This window comes from Sphaeramia orbicularis, chromosome 17, assembly GCF_902148855.1.
Source record: "Sphaeramia orbicularis chromosome 17, fSphaOr1.1, whole genome shotgun sequence".
Classification (NCBI taxonomy): Eukaryota; Metazoa; Chordata; class Actinopteri; order Kurtiformes; family Apogonidae; genus Sphaeramia; species Sphaeramia orbicularis.
In genome coordinates this window covers 42,344,596-42,360,475 of record NC_043973.1, presented here as the reverse complement: position 1 = coordinate 42,360,475, position 15,880 = coordinate 42,344,596, and the positions used below count along the sequence as shown (strand labels likewise).

The 15,880-nt window shown below is 36.4% G+C and overlaps 1 protein-coding gene across 3 annotated transcripts in view; it reads right to left on the bottom strand.

Annotated features, from left to right (window-relative positions):
* Positions 1-15,880, bottom strand: part of cdh24b (cadherin 24, type 2b) — a 239,742-nt gene that overhangs the window by 23,053 nt on the left and 200,809 nt on the right. For all 3 annotated transcript variants that reach the window (XM_030160285.1, XM_030160286.1, XM_030160287.1), the window contains exons 9-10: positions 11,842-11,963; positions 6,734-6,851 (exon numbers count right to left, since the gene is read on the bottom strand). In XM_030160285.1, coding sequence (XP_030016145.1) covers positions 6,734-6,851; positions 11,842-11,963 — 240 coding nt within the window. The remainder of the gene's footprint in view (positions 1-6,733; positions 6,852-11,841; positions 11,964-15,880) is intronic.

Sequence of the window (15,880 nt, the reverse complement as noted above, 5' to 3'; positions counted from 1 at the left end):
AGGTTATACAATATTACTGGAATGGATTCTCCAAGCAAGAATGCCAACAGTGAGCCCAAGACATAAGAATGTGTCAGTAGATCCAGCCCTTAATGCATTAAAGTTAATGAAAGATTTTAACCCATAAAGACCCAGCACGACTTTTATGTAAGTTCCCAAATGATATTTTCTCCTTATCTAACCTTTCTAAAGTGATTTATCACCCTTTATTATAATATTATCCTCTATATTTTACATTTTATCAGCATAAATCAGGTATTTTCTTGGATTTAATTCACTGATCATGTAGATATTCATTAAATCTCAGATTAAAGTTGAGGGTTATTATATCAAAAACAGAGAAAACTGACACATTTGGAGAAAATCTAATTTTCACTAAAAGATAATGTAATGTTTTTTGTTTTTTTTTTTACCTCCGCCAAGGAGGTTATGTTTTTGCCAGGGTTTGTTTGTCTGTTTGTATGTTTGTCTGTCCGTTAGTGTGCAACATAACTCAAAAAGTTATGGACAGATTTGGATGACATTTTCAGGGTTTGCTGGAAATGGGATAAGGAAGAAATGATTAAATTTTGGTGGTGATCGGGGGTGGGGGGGGCCCACAGGGGGCGCCACTGATCAGCCTTGGCGGAGGTCTGCGCTCTCCGAGTGCTTCTAGTTTTTTTATTGAATTTGGCAGCCCTTTATAGATTACTTTAATATTAAGTAAGTAGACAGACCCCACCCCCTCTGTTTTGTGTGTGTGTGTGTGTGTGTGTGTGTGTGTGTGTGTGCGCATGTGTACATGTGAGTGCAGGTGTAGTGTTCTTGTTCTGACACACATATATTGGATACTACATATGACTTTTTTATATTGTCACTGTTCTAATTTCAATTAAAAAAAGTGAAAAAAAGGAAGAAAACTGAAGAAAAAGTTACTTTTTTAGTCAAATCTATCATTTACTGAACATAAACCAAGCATTTCCATCCACTGTTATTCATCAAATTCCATGGGTTTCACTGGTGAATCAATGTTGTAGAAGATGACAGTGTTTCCATGGTAACTACAGAGCCTCTGAACGTCCAAATGGGTCATATCTGATGACGATGAAAAGATGAAAAACTGTATTTTACATCAATTCTTTACATGCATTGATAGGATTAATGGATCAACAGGTATTAAATATCTTACATCAGTAGATGGTTTAGGTTGGTGGTGGATGTTTGGGTCTTTATGGGTTAAGTAAGTAAAGAAATAATGTAGGCAAAAGAGCCTTAAAGCATCTGTATGGGAAATACGTTTGCAGAAGACTTCAAAATTCAATGTACAAGGCCACAAAGACCGAAACAGCGAAAGAGGATGCAATCAAAATTTTCTGAGGAATGTTTAATCAGCACAAAAGGCACTGCAAGGTCATTAAACACTCAATTATCAGAATAATCTTCTATGATCCATATCAGAGCTTAAATTATTTGTCAGACAAGCTGTTGGTGCTGTATGAGAACAGACCATGTTCCTTTCTCTGTGTTGTGGTGGTGGATGTCACATCAAACAGGCCTTTGATTCCACATGTCAGTGAGTTTATTCTGATCCTCAATCCAGCGAGGTCTCTACCCATGAGTCTGGTACTTTGGGAACAATTGACGGGCTATGTACCACTTAAAACCAGTGACAGTTACACTAATTACGAAGAGAATAAAAACTGAGGTTTGGTTCAGAGTAAGTGGATGCAGTAGTTTATAGTTGAGTCATATTGTGTCATATAGAGAAATTAAAAGTGAGAATTCCATTATAATGTACTGGTTCATGTGTCATACAACAAAATGTAATAGGTGAACATATTTGGGACTTCAGTGCTACTCACATATCCAATTTATAACACCAGGCAGTATGGACAATGCAAATTAAAAGAGGCGACAGTTAGATTAAATTTTACTCTGTATTTCATTGTAGACAATAAATTTAATGTTCCGTCTGGTCAGCTTCTTTTTATTTGTAAATATATATCCATCCCTCACATTCAGGCTGCATTATATTCAAGAAGAGAAAATGAAAATGAGAAAATGAGTTAAAATGATGTGATGTGAACAAATGATTGTATTCATGGTTTGATCAAAAATCAGCAGCCAAGAAAAGTCTTCAGGGGCGGAGATGGTAATTTTCTCACACATTTGTTGGCAATCATCAAATGCATGAGAAAATTATTTAAATGTTTTAAAACAATGTTGTGCAAAGAAAGATGGGAAGGGATGAAATATGGGTATTTCAGCCTCTATAGTAGTGGTTTTCAACCTTGGGGTTGGGACCCCATGTGGGGTCGCCTGGATTTCAAATGGGGTCACCTGAAATTTCTAGTAATTGATTAAAAAAACCAACAAACAAACAAAAAACTTACTAATAAAGAATATACGGCGAGTTGAGAGAGACAATCACAATCCATAAAAGACAAACTGTGAGTCTGAAACTGAAGCACTGTGGTTCTGTTTATCTTTCAAATGGTCATTGTGGTCAGTTTCAGATGCTGCAGCTCTTTCATAATTCATAGTTTGTTCTTGTTTGTTCAGTATTAATTGTCAGTCTTGTAAATACAAGCTGGACTGACTGTACATATCCTGACCAAGGAAAATCAAATTCTCACTTTGCACAGTAATCTACACCTGGCTTTCTGCCTCCGTCCATAATAATATACATTATATAGATTAAATGTCATCTAAAATTAACGTTTATTTGCAACATAGTACAGCAAACTATTACATGATCAAAAACAAATTAATTTTTGCAAAAAAATATCAGGGGTCGCCAGAAATTTGTGATGTTAAAATGGGGCCATGAGCCAAAAAAGGTTGGAAACCACTGCTCTACGGTTTAGAGCAGGATTAAGAGTGAAGGAAAATGGATGCATTTCAGAATGTAAAGGACAGGGTTTCAAGTCTAAGCTGAACAATGTGATCTCTGATCCCTCAGACAACATCACATCAAGAAACAACATTCATCTAGATCTGACGGAACCATATGGGTCAGGATTACTGTGGAGGGCCTTTTCAGCTCTAAAATACATTCTAACATCTACAAAAGCCAGTTCAAAGATACAGAGACAATGTTTACTTCTCTCAAAAAAGACCTGGGACACTGGTCTGACCAGGATCCACATTAGTGGATCCATTCACGCTCGAATTGTGCTAATATAACTTGCGCATAAAAATTTGCTTAATGGAAAAATGACAATTTTGCCACAACTCTCATTTTTGCGCTGGCAAGAGGTGGTTTTTTCGGCGTAGTGCAATTGGTATATCATGCAAAACTGCAATGGAAAGACCTATACCCACAACTCGAGTCAGGTGAATTAAAAAAAAAACAGATGTTGATGGACGTTACAACAAGCGAAGAAGAAGAGTTTTAAAAGAAACATGGTGCGGTATGTGTGGACACACCAGGAAACCAAACTGTTTTTTTAATTTAGTATGAGATAGAGGGGTAATATATAATAATAATAATGAATATATCTGTAAATCAACATAATATTTATGTTCATCACCATGTTTATGGAATGACTTCTCGTGTCATCTCGCGATAATAAATAAACAAATCATCGCATTTGTGATTTAATGGAAAAAACCAACATTACGCACTTCTGTTTTTTCGACATTTAGTAAATATCAGTAAAGTTTTGCACAGATGTCCAATGGAAAAGCCATTACTGTCATCTTCTACAACATTGATTCACCGGTGAAACCCATGGAGTTGGATCAATGAAAGTGGATGGCTTGTTTTTACATTCAGTTAGCAATGTCTTTGCTGAAAAAGTAACTTATTCTTCATTTTTCTCTGTTTTGACATAACTAACTTTGGATTTGCCCTGAGTATCCATGAACATCTACATGATCTGTGAATTAAATACAGGACAATACATGATTTACACTAAAAAATGCTAAATACAGTGGATAATATTATGAAAAAAATTGGTGATAAATCAGTTAAGAAAGGTGGAAATAGAGAAAAATTCAATTGAGAACTGCCACAAAAGTAGTATTAGGTCTTTATGGGTTAAAGCTTCTGCATCTGCTACATCCAGTGTTATCTGCAGAACAACAACTATGGTTTGTCTGAGGATTTGGACCAGTTTGTAATTTTTATATCATGCTTCTTTTTTTTAATGGAGAAAGAAAATATCTGTTTAGAAAACTATCCACATTAGTGTGGACAGGATGTGAGTAATGAGAACACACACAACACCTGCAGTTTAAGACCAAGAACGCCGTGGTGTCCTGTTGAGATTTTGCCCACTTGTGACACTCTGGAGCAATGTGTTGATCCTAATTGTGTGTGATGTGATTGTCTTTGTGGCCCAATTATGCTGTTTTTTTGTGGAGAGAGAAAACAAAGATGATTATAACATGGGAAATAAAATAGCCTTTGTTCTCATTATGGCTCGGCAGACTATTTGATGTGAGTGCACAAAGTGTCTTTTATTTTTTTATTTAGCAAAAATAACCCCTAATCATTATAACTTTACAGTAAAAGCAACAAGTACTCAGTAGTACAGTTGTTTTGTTTTGTTTTTTTTAGTAAAAATAACAGCATCTGTGCAAGAGCAAGACACATACACTGCAAAAATCCAAATCTTACCAAGTGTATTTTTTTCATTTCTAGTCAAAATATCTCATCACACTTAAAATAAGACATAATCACCTAAAGAGTAACTTCTCAGTGAGATATAAGAACTTTATTTTTAGAAATCTTACTAAGATAATTTTCACTTGTTCCATTGGCAGATTTTTTTTTGCTTAGTTCAATTTTTTTTTTTTTTTCTTTTTCTTAATTCAAGCAAAAAAAAATCTGCCAAGGGAACAAGTGAAAATTATCGTGGTTAGATTTCTTGAAATAAGATTTTCAAGATCTATTGTCTAAAAATAAGTTCTTATACTGTATCTCACCAAAAAGTTACTCTTTAGGTGATTATGTCTTCTTTTAAGTGTGATGAGATATTTTCACAAGAAATGAGAAAAATACACTTGGTAAGATTTTGATTTTTGCACACAGTCGTCGAAAAAATTATTAGACCACTGCTTGTTTTCTTCAGTTTCTTGTTCATTTTAATGCTTGGTACAACTAAAGGTACATTTGTTTGGACAAATATAATGATAACAACAAAAATAGCTCACAAGAGTTTCATTTCAGAGCTGATATCTATCCATTTTCCATGTTTTCTTGATAATAACCAAAATCACTTCAGTTCTTCCATCAATATCTATGGCATTGTACTGACAAAAACAGTGCTTTTCAGCATTCGATGTTTTCTTTTCTGTCTGTTTTGGTCACATGATACACACAGGAGTTAGTACTTGATTGCATAACCATTGTTTTTGATGACTTTGGATGGTCTAGTAATTTTTTCTGCGACTATGTGTCATACTATGGACCGTCCAAATATGAGTAATGCTACTAACTCAGCTGTTTGCTACCAGTCAATGTCTGTTATATTTATACAACCCCAAAGGTTGCATACTGTAATATTTACTTAGAAATAATATGCAATTCCAATACTATTGGTTTTAGGCACAGTAAATAAACTTGCATACTCTTTGCGACTACTAAACATAATGTTAGTATGTAATTTCAGATACTTGGTAAGATTTGTTTTTTTCCAGTGTAAGAAATGGCAGTAGGCTAAAAATGCAGTAGAAGTATAAAATACTAAGCAGATACTAGGGCTGTGTATTGACAAGAATCTGGCGATGTGATACAAATCACAATACTAGCATCGCAATATGATATATCACAATATATCATAATACAAAAAGTTAAAAAGGCAATTTTTATTGGTTTTGTTTCTTTTTTAAAAGATTATTTCCTGGAAGAATGGAATTACACCTAGAAATATGCACAAATACTAAGCACATTTTTATTTGATCACAACAGGATCTAATGGTATATCACAAAAATTTCCTCTGTTAAAATTTAAATTATGTTTTACAGACGTTACAGTTTAAGGTCCCGCTCAAATGTTCATATTCTATTGGTTCAGAACTAACATCAGAACATTATTTTTGCGCAATCCCAACAAAGGAACATTATTTAATAAATGAGTGTTAAATGGTAATAAATAAAATATAAACAAAAAATAAAAACAAAAAAACAAAAATGAACCTCCACACTATCTGCACTTGAATAAATACCCAAAAATATTGATACAGTACTTTTTAATATCGATACAGTATTGTGAAATGAAATATCGCAATATATTGCAGAACTGATATTTTCTTACACCCCAAGCAGATACATTTAATTCAGTTTAAGTTACTTAAATGAAGCAGCACTGATTCCTTGAAAGGCTTTTAGGAAAGCGAGAGTATCTGTGGTACTGTGGAGAAGATGGATGTAGAGGATATAGGGAGGCAAACAAGAGGGACGAACAAAAGAGAAGAGGATAACAAAGCAAAACAATGGGGCCACCGGAGTTGGGAGATGGATGGCAGAGGACAGAGGCCGAGACAGAAAAAGGAAAAGGAGGAGGAGGAGGAGAAGAGGGAGGAGGAAGAAGAAGAAGAGGAAGAGGCAGAGAGCTTGAGAGTAAAGCACAGAAAAAGAGAATGGGAGAAAAGACGGAGATGGAAAGAGAAAGGCGGAGAGAAAATGTGGGATTAAGAGCCTTAAGAAAGAGCTGGAAAAAAAAGCAGCATGTGTCTGCCAAGGGAACAAAAAAAAAAAAAAGGAATTAAGAGAAATACAGGGAGAGGGAAAAGATTGAGTGCCTACCACCACTGTCCCTGACGCTGAAGTTGAGGGCAGTGCTGGACTCCGGAGGGATGCTGAAATACACAGTGCTGTCATTCCCTCCCTCATCTTTATCAATCGCCCGCAACACCTGCACCACCTGAAACACAGAGATAGAGAGAGCAGAGCAGATTAGGTGAAGGGAAGGTGTGTGTGTGTGTGTGTGTGTGTGCGCGTGTGTGTGTGTGTGTGGAGATGGGAAGCACAGAGAGAGGAGAAAAAGGGATGTAATGGGAGGAACGCTTACACACAGAGCACTTTTAGCAATAAACTATTAGCAGACGTCAGCGAGATTCGACAATTAGCATGGAGACAGAAGTCAACTGTGTCTGATACCTGCATGAAACAAATAGTGAGTGTGATGTGAATTGCTTTTCACAAATATACAGTGCAGCGTGACTTTCAGTTTGGGAGCCACAGAAGTCTATGATGAAGACACTTGTTTTTACATTCATTTAGCAATATCTTTACTGAAAAAGTAACTTTTTCTTCATTTTTCTCTGTTTTGATAAAACTAAATTTGAATTTACTCTGAGTATCCATGAACATCTACATCATTGTTTTTCAACCTTGGGGTTGGGACCCCATGTGGGGTTGCCTGGAATTTAAATGGGGTCGCCTGAAATTTCTAGAAACTGATAAAAAATTTAAAAAAAAAACTTGCAAATAAAAAATATATGGTGAGTTGAGAGAGACAATCACAACCCATAAAAGACATGACAAACTCTAAAGCTGAAACTGCAGCACTGTGGTTCTGTTTATCTGTCAAATGTTCATTGTGGTCGGTTTCAGATGCTGCAGCTCTTTCATAATTCATAGTTTGAGTTCTTCTTTGTTCAGTATTAATTGTCAGCCTTGTAAATCCAAGTTGGACTGACTGTACATATCCTGACCAAGGAAAATCCAATTCTTGCTTTGTGCAGTAATCTACACCTGACTTTACTGCCTCCGTCCATAATAATATACATTATGTAGACCAAATGCCATCTAAAATTAACGTTTATTTGCAAAATAGTATAGTAAACTATTACATGATCAAAAACAAATAAATTTTAGCAAAAAAAAAAGTCTCTGTTTTGAATGTCTGGGGTTGCCAGAAATTTGTGATGTTAAAATGGGGTGATGAGCCAAAAAAGGTTGAAAAACACTGATCTACATGATCTATGCATTAAATATAAGAAAATACATGATTTACACCAAAAAATGCAAAATACAAAGAATAATATTATAAAAAAATTGGTGATAAATCAGTTAAGAAAGATGGAAATAGAGAAAAAAATAATTTGGGAAGCACAGAGAGAGGATGTAATGGGAGGAACGCCGACATAGAGAACATTTTTAGCAATAAACCATTAGCAGACGTCAGCGAGATTCAACAATTAGTATGGAGACACAAGTGAACTGTGTGATACCTGCATGAAACAAAAAGTGAGTGTGATGTGAATTGTTTTTCACAAATATACAGTACAGCATGACTTTCAATTTGGAAGCCACAGAAGTCTACGGTGGTAATCAAAAAAAAAAAAAAGAAAAAAAATGTAGGAAAATACATGATTTATATCAAAAAATGCAAAATACAGAGGATAATATTATAAAATAAATGGTGATAAATCAGTTCAGAAAGGTGGAAATAGAGGAAAAAATCATTTAGGAAGCACAGAGAGAGGAGAAAAAAGGATGTAATGGGAGGAACGCTTACACACAGAACACTTTTAGCAATAAACCATTAGCAGACGTCAGCGAGATTCAACAATTAGCATGGAGACACAAGTGAACTGTGTCTGATACCTGCATGAAACAAAAAGTGAGTGTGATGTGAATGGCTTTTCACAAATATAGAGTGCGGCGTGACTTTCAATTTGGAAGCCACAGAAGCCTACGGTGGTAATCAAAAAAAAAAAAAAAAAAAAAAAAAAAAAAGAAAAAAAGCCTCAGGCCTAAGCTGATGGGTAATTTCCTCTTAATGAAAGACTCAGAGTCATTATGGGAGATGTCCTTTCAGAGATGCTTTCGAATGCTAGTTACAAGACTGAATACGGGGACAAAGAGGTAGTCGGAGTCTCTGTTCAGACATGTTTTGGCTAATGATATGTCATACAGAGACATACACTGCATACACACTAAGATGTTTCAAAGATATTCTAATCTGGTTTGTTTCCTGAATGCTCTCTCGCATGACTGTACACACAAAGACCAAGACGAACATCACAAGCAAAAACCAAATCAACAGTGTTGCCACAGAATCACATATTTAGTGATGACACAACAAAGACACAAGCAGAGCAATGAAAACACCAGCAAAAAACAACAGATGGGCCACGACACAAAATTATGGCGACAAAGCCAGCGTGGAATACTGAAGATGTGGGAGGGGTGGGGGTGGGGGGGTTAAAAAAAAGATAGCAAAGAATGTTTCCAGGGAGAGATTGAGGAGCAAAGAGATGATTTCTATAATTGTGATAGGATCAAGTAAGAGTGCCACGATACAAAAAAAAAAACAGTCAAGAACACAAATAAAGCAAGATGGATGGTGGGGACGAGGGAGGCAGTCTGAGAGGAGGCTCCACTTTAATTACAATGTGAATAGCTGTGGCGCTCTGATAAGAGGCCATGGAGGAATCACCTGCCTCTATGGTAAATGGGCAGACTGTAGCTTCACGCTGCTATATCTGAATAACTGCAGTTTTAGAACACTATAGAACAGTAGAAATCCTATATGTATATGCTCTATATGTACAGGTCTGTTCAGTTTCATAATATGTGGTGTCAAGACTTTGAAGGAATTCACGTTTCGACAAAACGGAGTTTATCTCTATATTCACATTCAAGATTTAAGTTTATTGTCATATACACAGGAGTTCTGAGCGATGAAATTCTTACTTTGAGAGTTCCCTTCACATGACAAACAAGTAAACTAAACTAAAACGAAATAAAGGAAATAAACTGTACAATTAAAACTATTTAAACTAAACCAAAAGAAAAGCAGAAAAGCACTCGGAGAGCACAGACCTCCACCAAGGCAGATCAGTTGTCTGTCCCCCCCCCCCAATTACCACCAAAATTAGTAATTTGTTCCTTGTGCCAGTATCAACACCTCCTGAAAATTTCATCAAAATCTATCCGTAAATTTTGAGTTATCTTGCAAAGAATCAATCAAACAAACAATCAAACAAACAAACAAACAAACAAATCCTCAAGAAAACATAAAGGAACAAAGTAGTGCCAGGCACAATAACCCCCCCTCACACATTACTGTAGCTTATTTTGGCATCGATCCAGCTGATGTCATCATGTCTATGCCTGTGCTGATGTCAGCACATTAATTGCTTCTATGTATGTGCCAAGTTTGAAGTAAATTGAAACAAAATTGATGTTTTATAGACATGACATTTTGCCCATTATAAGTAAATGGGAGAAAAAAAAAGATTAAAAATTTCCTAAAAAATGTAAACTTTGACCTACTTTTCCCAAAATGTAATGACGTCGATTCTGCATCACTGGCAATCTATAACCCAAATTTGGTAAGAATTCAACTAACAGTTTCGCTGCTACAGACATTTGAAATTTCACCCATTATAAGTAAATGGGGAAAAAACAGATTTTAAAAATTTATATAAAATTTGAACTTTAACCTACTGTTCTCAAAATCTAATGAGATCTAGTCTGGATCACTGGCAATCTATAAACCAAATTTGGTACAAATTCAACTAATAGTTTTGCTACTGGAGAGTTAACAAACAAACAAACATACAAACCGAACCCAAAACGGGGGGTGGGTAATAAACTGTACACTGAGCAAGGAAAAATAAATAGGCAAAACAAAATAAAGCAAGTACTTTGTGTGCAAAGAGTAAGTGTATCAAGTGCAAAAAAAAAAATTTGATTGTGCAAGATAAAAAATACTGTCACAGCGGTAAGACATTGAGTGAAAATAGCTATTATTACTGTTGTTGTGCAAATGTACAAGGATATGTACAAATATGGGTTGCAGCCAGTCAGTGATTCAGTAGCCTGATTTCCTGAGGATATCAAATGGAATCATTCACACATATGATTCCCGTGAATAATTTCCCCTAAGAAGCATGGTGTTCACTAAAGAATAAAGACAACAGATAGAGAGCTGTGTCACATGATGCAACAGCAAACACCTGAAGCTCAGTATCAGAAAAACCAATGACCTTGTGGTGGAGTGCCAGAGGAACACGGAGCTCCTGTCCCGATGTTATCAGGGAGAGGAAGTACCGAGGTCGGACTGGAACATGCTAAATCAATAAATAAGGACCAAAATGTGTTTTTGTAGTAGTATGATGTCAAAGTGTAGTTGACCTTTGACCTTTGGCCTCTAAAATCCAATTAGTCCCTCCTTGTCTTCACGTATATTTGTGTACCTGATGCAGATACAAAAAAAATATTTATTGAGTAGTTAGTGTCTAGGATGAATATGTTCTACATTGTGCAACTGTTTGAGACTGTGTAATGTAAAAACTTCACAGAGTATTGAGAGTAATAATACAAATATCAATATACACTGGAAAAAAATCTAAATCTTACCAAGTGTATTTTTCCTCATTTTTTGTCAAAATATCTCATCACACCTAAAATAAGACATAATCACCTAAAGAATAGCTTTTCAGTGAGAAATAAGAACTCATTTTTAGACAACAGAGCTTGAAAATCTTATTTCAAGAAATTTTACCAAGATAATTTTCACTTGTTCCATTGGCAGATATTTTTGCTTAAATTAAGCGAAAAAATATTGAATTAAGCAAAAAAAAAAAAAAAAAAAAAAATCTTGAATTAAGCTAAATAAATAAACAAATAAATAAATACAATCTTGAATTAAGCAAAAAATAAATAAATAGGTAAAAAAAAATCTGCCAGTGGAACAAGTGAAAATTATCTTGGTAAGACTTCTTGAAATAACATTTTCAAGATCTATTGTCTAAAAATAAGTTCTTATATCTCACTGAAAATTTAGTCTTTAGGTGATTATGTCTTAGTTTAAGTGTGATAAGATCTTTTGACTAGAAATGAGAAAAATACACTTTATAACATTTAGATTGTTTCCAGTGTAAGCGTCGCATACTGACCTGTCCAACAGACGATGAGTCACACATGGCTGTTGTGTACTGCCTGTCCAGTTCAGGTGCATTGTCATTCAGGTCTAATGTCTCTATTGCAACCAGAACCCTCGACACTTGACTAGGATTGTCTGAAAAAGAGAGATTACAATAAACACGACTGACACAAGCACATCCGTATATGAAAACATATGACTTAATTCCTTCATATACATATTTACAGTACATTTAATTAAGACTCAACCCTAAATCACCCATTGGCCCTCCCCCTTACACATACACATGAAGGGGTAGTGTTGTCCCAGTTCTAAATTAGACAGAGGGGAAGGGCTAAGGTGGAGGGCTGTGTACACCTCGAAACAGAGATATTTCAGGACCACACTCAATATGGAGTGGTAGGAGAAATTTCCCATAATTCTGTTCGACTCATTGGCAAGATGGAGGTAAACACAGTCAAAAAGTGCAGCAGTGTGATGAAAGAAACACACAAATGTAGGTATTTTCTTCGTAAACAACTTAATCATTTGATCGACTGTTTAGTGCTGTTTCAGTGTGTTATAGATTGTATTTCTGCGGTTCATAGTTGATAGCCACAAAAAAATGACCAAAGCCCATGCAACAGAGATAGTTACAGCTGCTGACGGCATGGGGAATACTTTGGGAAACAAAGTTGTCGCATCTGTTTATAGCGGCATCGATGACGTAACAAGTCTTGAAGGGTTGTCCCATTTCGTTGTAGAATGTTTCAGCCCCCTACCCCTTGCAGCTATGTTTCAAGGGGTAGCGCCAAGTGCATGGGCCAAAGGGTAGGGGTAAGGGGGAGGGCTAAGGGGTGAATTGGGATTGGGCCTAAATGTGTTGAATTGACCTCATAAGAGAAAATATTTCAGTATTTGTCCACAAATGTCAACAGCACTCAGATCACACTAACAAGCACACAACCAGCTAAACATACAGTAGGAAATGTGGTTTCATTTGGCTTGTGTTACAGCTCACAGGCTCCCAGCTGGAGTACGACTGATGCCTCTATAGCAGTCAAATTTTTCCACATCAAACTGTTCCATTCTTAGCCAAAGCATCGCACAGCATGCGTGTGTGTCTGTGTGTTTCTAAGAAATCGAGAAGGAGGGCGAATGCAGAGGAGGGCTGTAGACAGCAGTCAATCTGCATGCAGTTACACAAGGGCGCAGTTTAAATGGATTGGCAGAGGGTCTCCAACCCTCCATTCAGCTGGATACAGACACTCGAACATGAAGTTCTCACATCCACACTTGAAACGCATGGCATCATCCTCTGAGCCGAACATTCACCATTACATTTTCAGTTGCTTCAGTGTGAGGAGGCTCAGACACAATCCGGGCTCACCAGCACGCGTCTTCTTCATTTATCCGACCAGGCAACTCAGCAACACACTTTCTGTAAACTAACACACACACACACTCACTCACAGACACCCACACAATGTTCTCGACGTAAAGCAGCAACACTGTGTCATGGATGACAGCGACCGGTTTCCGTAGCTGAGGAGCCAAAAATGAGCTGTTGCTGCAATGCCATGGGGTGAGCTGGCCTGCCTTTGGCCATGACAGGGCTCCTACTGAGCTTTATGTCAACAGTGGCTCCAACAGTCTGTTTATTAGATAGAGCTCATTATTCAAGACAGGCACTCAGTGAGCTGCCTCCTCAGTGCTACCAGCGCTGCTGCCACAAGGAGCCCCCGAGTAGATTTTAAGTAAAGATTAACTTTGTCCAGAGCAAGACTTGGCAGGAAAACAACTCTCCTTCTTTGCACACAGTAGCTACTGGACAGCATTCTTCCATAACACTTTGACACCAGCCTTTTTTTCTCCTTTTTTTTGGATGAAGAAGAAAAGATCAAGCAACTTAATGATTTAATTAGGTTGTTATCATTCAGTATGTTGGCATGCATAGATTAGTCAGGAAAAACTGGGAGGTAATCAGAAGATACTCTGACTCATAGACTGTCTTGGCAAAAACCTGCTGTTGGCTAACTATTTCCAGACGGTATTCTTCTCCCTTCTGCTATCTGCCTGTTACCATTTTCAAAGTCTCCCCCCGTCGCTGTGTGAACCAACAATAACAACATCCAAGCCATAAAATCAACTATAAGCATAGATGTTTTATAGAGCATTTCCTTTTTAGGGGATTTTGCCATTTTAATGCCAGGGGTTTGTTTGCACAAAACAAGATCTTTCCCAACACTTTTTTTGGAAAAGCACCATTGCTGCATCTTTTGCTTCCTGCTATGTGAAATGAGCATGATTCATTTAACCCTTTATCAGGCAAGTGACTATTTTTGGTAATTTCCACATACACTACAAGACAGTGACAGCAACAGTTCCAGTGAGGACAGTGAGTCAACGATCTCAGGTCCAGTGTGGTCTCCAGGGTCTGTAAGGTCCATCTCTGCATGAACAGTGAGTGGACCTGCTTTGTTAGGTACCATGAAGTAATGATACCAATGTAAGGAATGATGTTCAAAGGGATCATGTGGATGTGGACAGGGGTCTTATGTTGGTCTAATGTTCTAAAATACATGTTTCTTTCACCTTACATGTGTTTTGCTTGTATTTTTTATATTTACTTGTAGGATTTTTTTTTTTTTTTTTTTTTTTGTGCCATGTACGGGCATGGAACCAAATATGGTAACTCCATTGACCTTGATTTTTTACATAACAATTAAAAAAATGGAAAAATTTCACAAAAGTAATAAAGTCTTGTTATGTCCAATAACACACTAAGGTTGAAATGTTATTTCTATGAGTGCCCTATGAAGAGTTTGTTTATCTATCTATCTATCTATCTATCTATCTATCTATCTATCTATCTATCTATCTATCTATCTATCTATCTATCTATCTATCTATCTATCTATCTATCTATCTATCTATCTATCTATCTATCTATCTATCTAAAACAGAACAAAGCAAATTAAGACAAAAACAAAATAACATTTAAATGAACAGAATCTATCTTCAAGTACATGCAAGTCTGAATTTTGCAAGGTCGAAAAAGAGTAGGAAGAAGTATAAACTTATTTAATCCTACCCTCAAGCGCTTTTACACCTTTATCACTAACTTAATACAAGAATCAAACAATACATTTTTCCTAATTTTAGCATTCAACCACAACAAATACATAATGTAGTAATTGAATTAAAGAAGTTAAAGAAATACAAAAAACACCCCCCCCCCCCCCCCACACACACACACACACACTCCTTTTTTTTGTCTGTAATAATAATAATGCATTCAGCCAGGCCTTTCTCCGATGTTGGTTATAGATCAGAAGACAGAATTCCTCGCTCTGCTTAATATATATTTGCATATGCACGCAGTAAGTAGGTAATCCATTTCCTTTTTCTTTACTCTTCTTGAATCTAACTTATTTAAACTGCACTTCAGTCTTCTCCGAGTGTGTGCATCTGTGTTATGATGGCAGATAGGACGTGCTGAGCTCCGGAGCCCAGCGCTTCCTCACATCGCACATTTTTCAAACAGGAAAATGTTTATCAGTGGAAGCTGACTTATTTAAACCTCCAGTGGCTCCTTTGCTAGTTTCTGTAATCCCCCTACCCTTACGGAAAATTACAGTGTATGAAATGAGCCTACTAGATAAAATCATCCATAACCTAGTTGCTTAAATGCATGCACTGTAAATCCCCAATGAAACGCCTTTAACATTGACACCAGCAGGGTTACTAAAATGGGTCAGATTTACCCAAGCAGCTGGCTCCTGCACGGATGATGCTAAAAATGTATTGTGTCACAAAATGAGTATGTTTAGTCATCACCTGTGTATTAGTTATGTAGTTTAATCATCTAAACAACACTAATAACACTTCACGGTTGGCAGCCTAAATCAGTCTAGGATAAAACAAACGGGAATAAAAAGGAAAAAAACTGCATGTTTAGGTGGTCTGATGTTATAATAAAACATTTATCACATAATGAGACAAGCCATATTATTTATATTACCCTGTGGCGGTTTTAGCGTGAAATCGATCTCCGCTGTCTTGTGATTTAT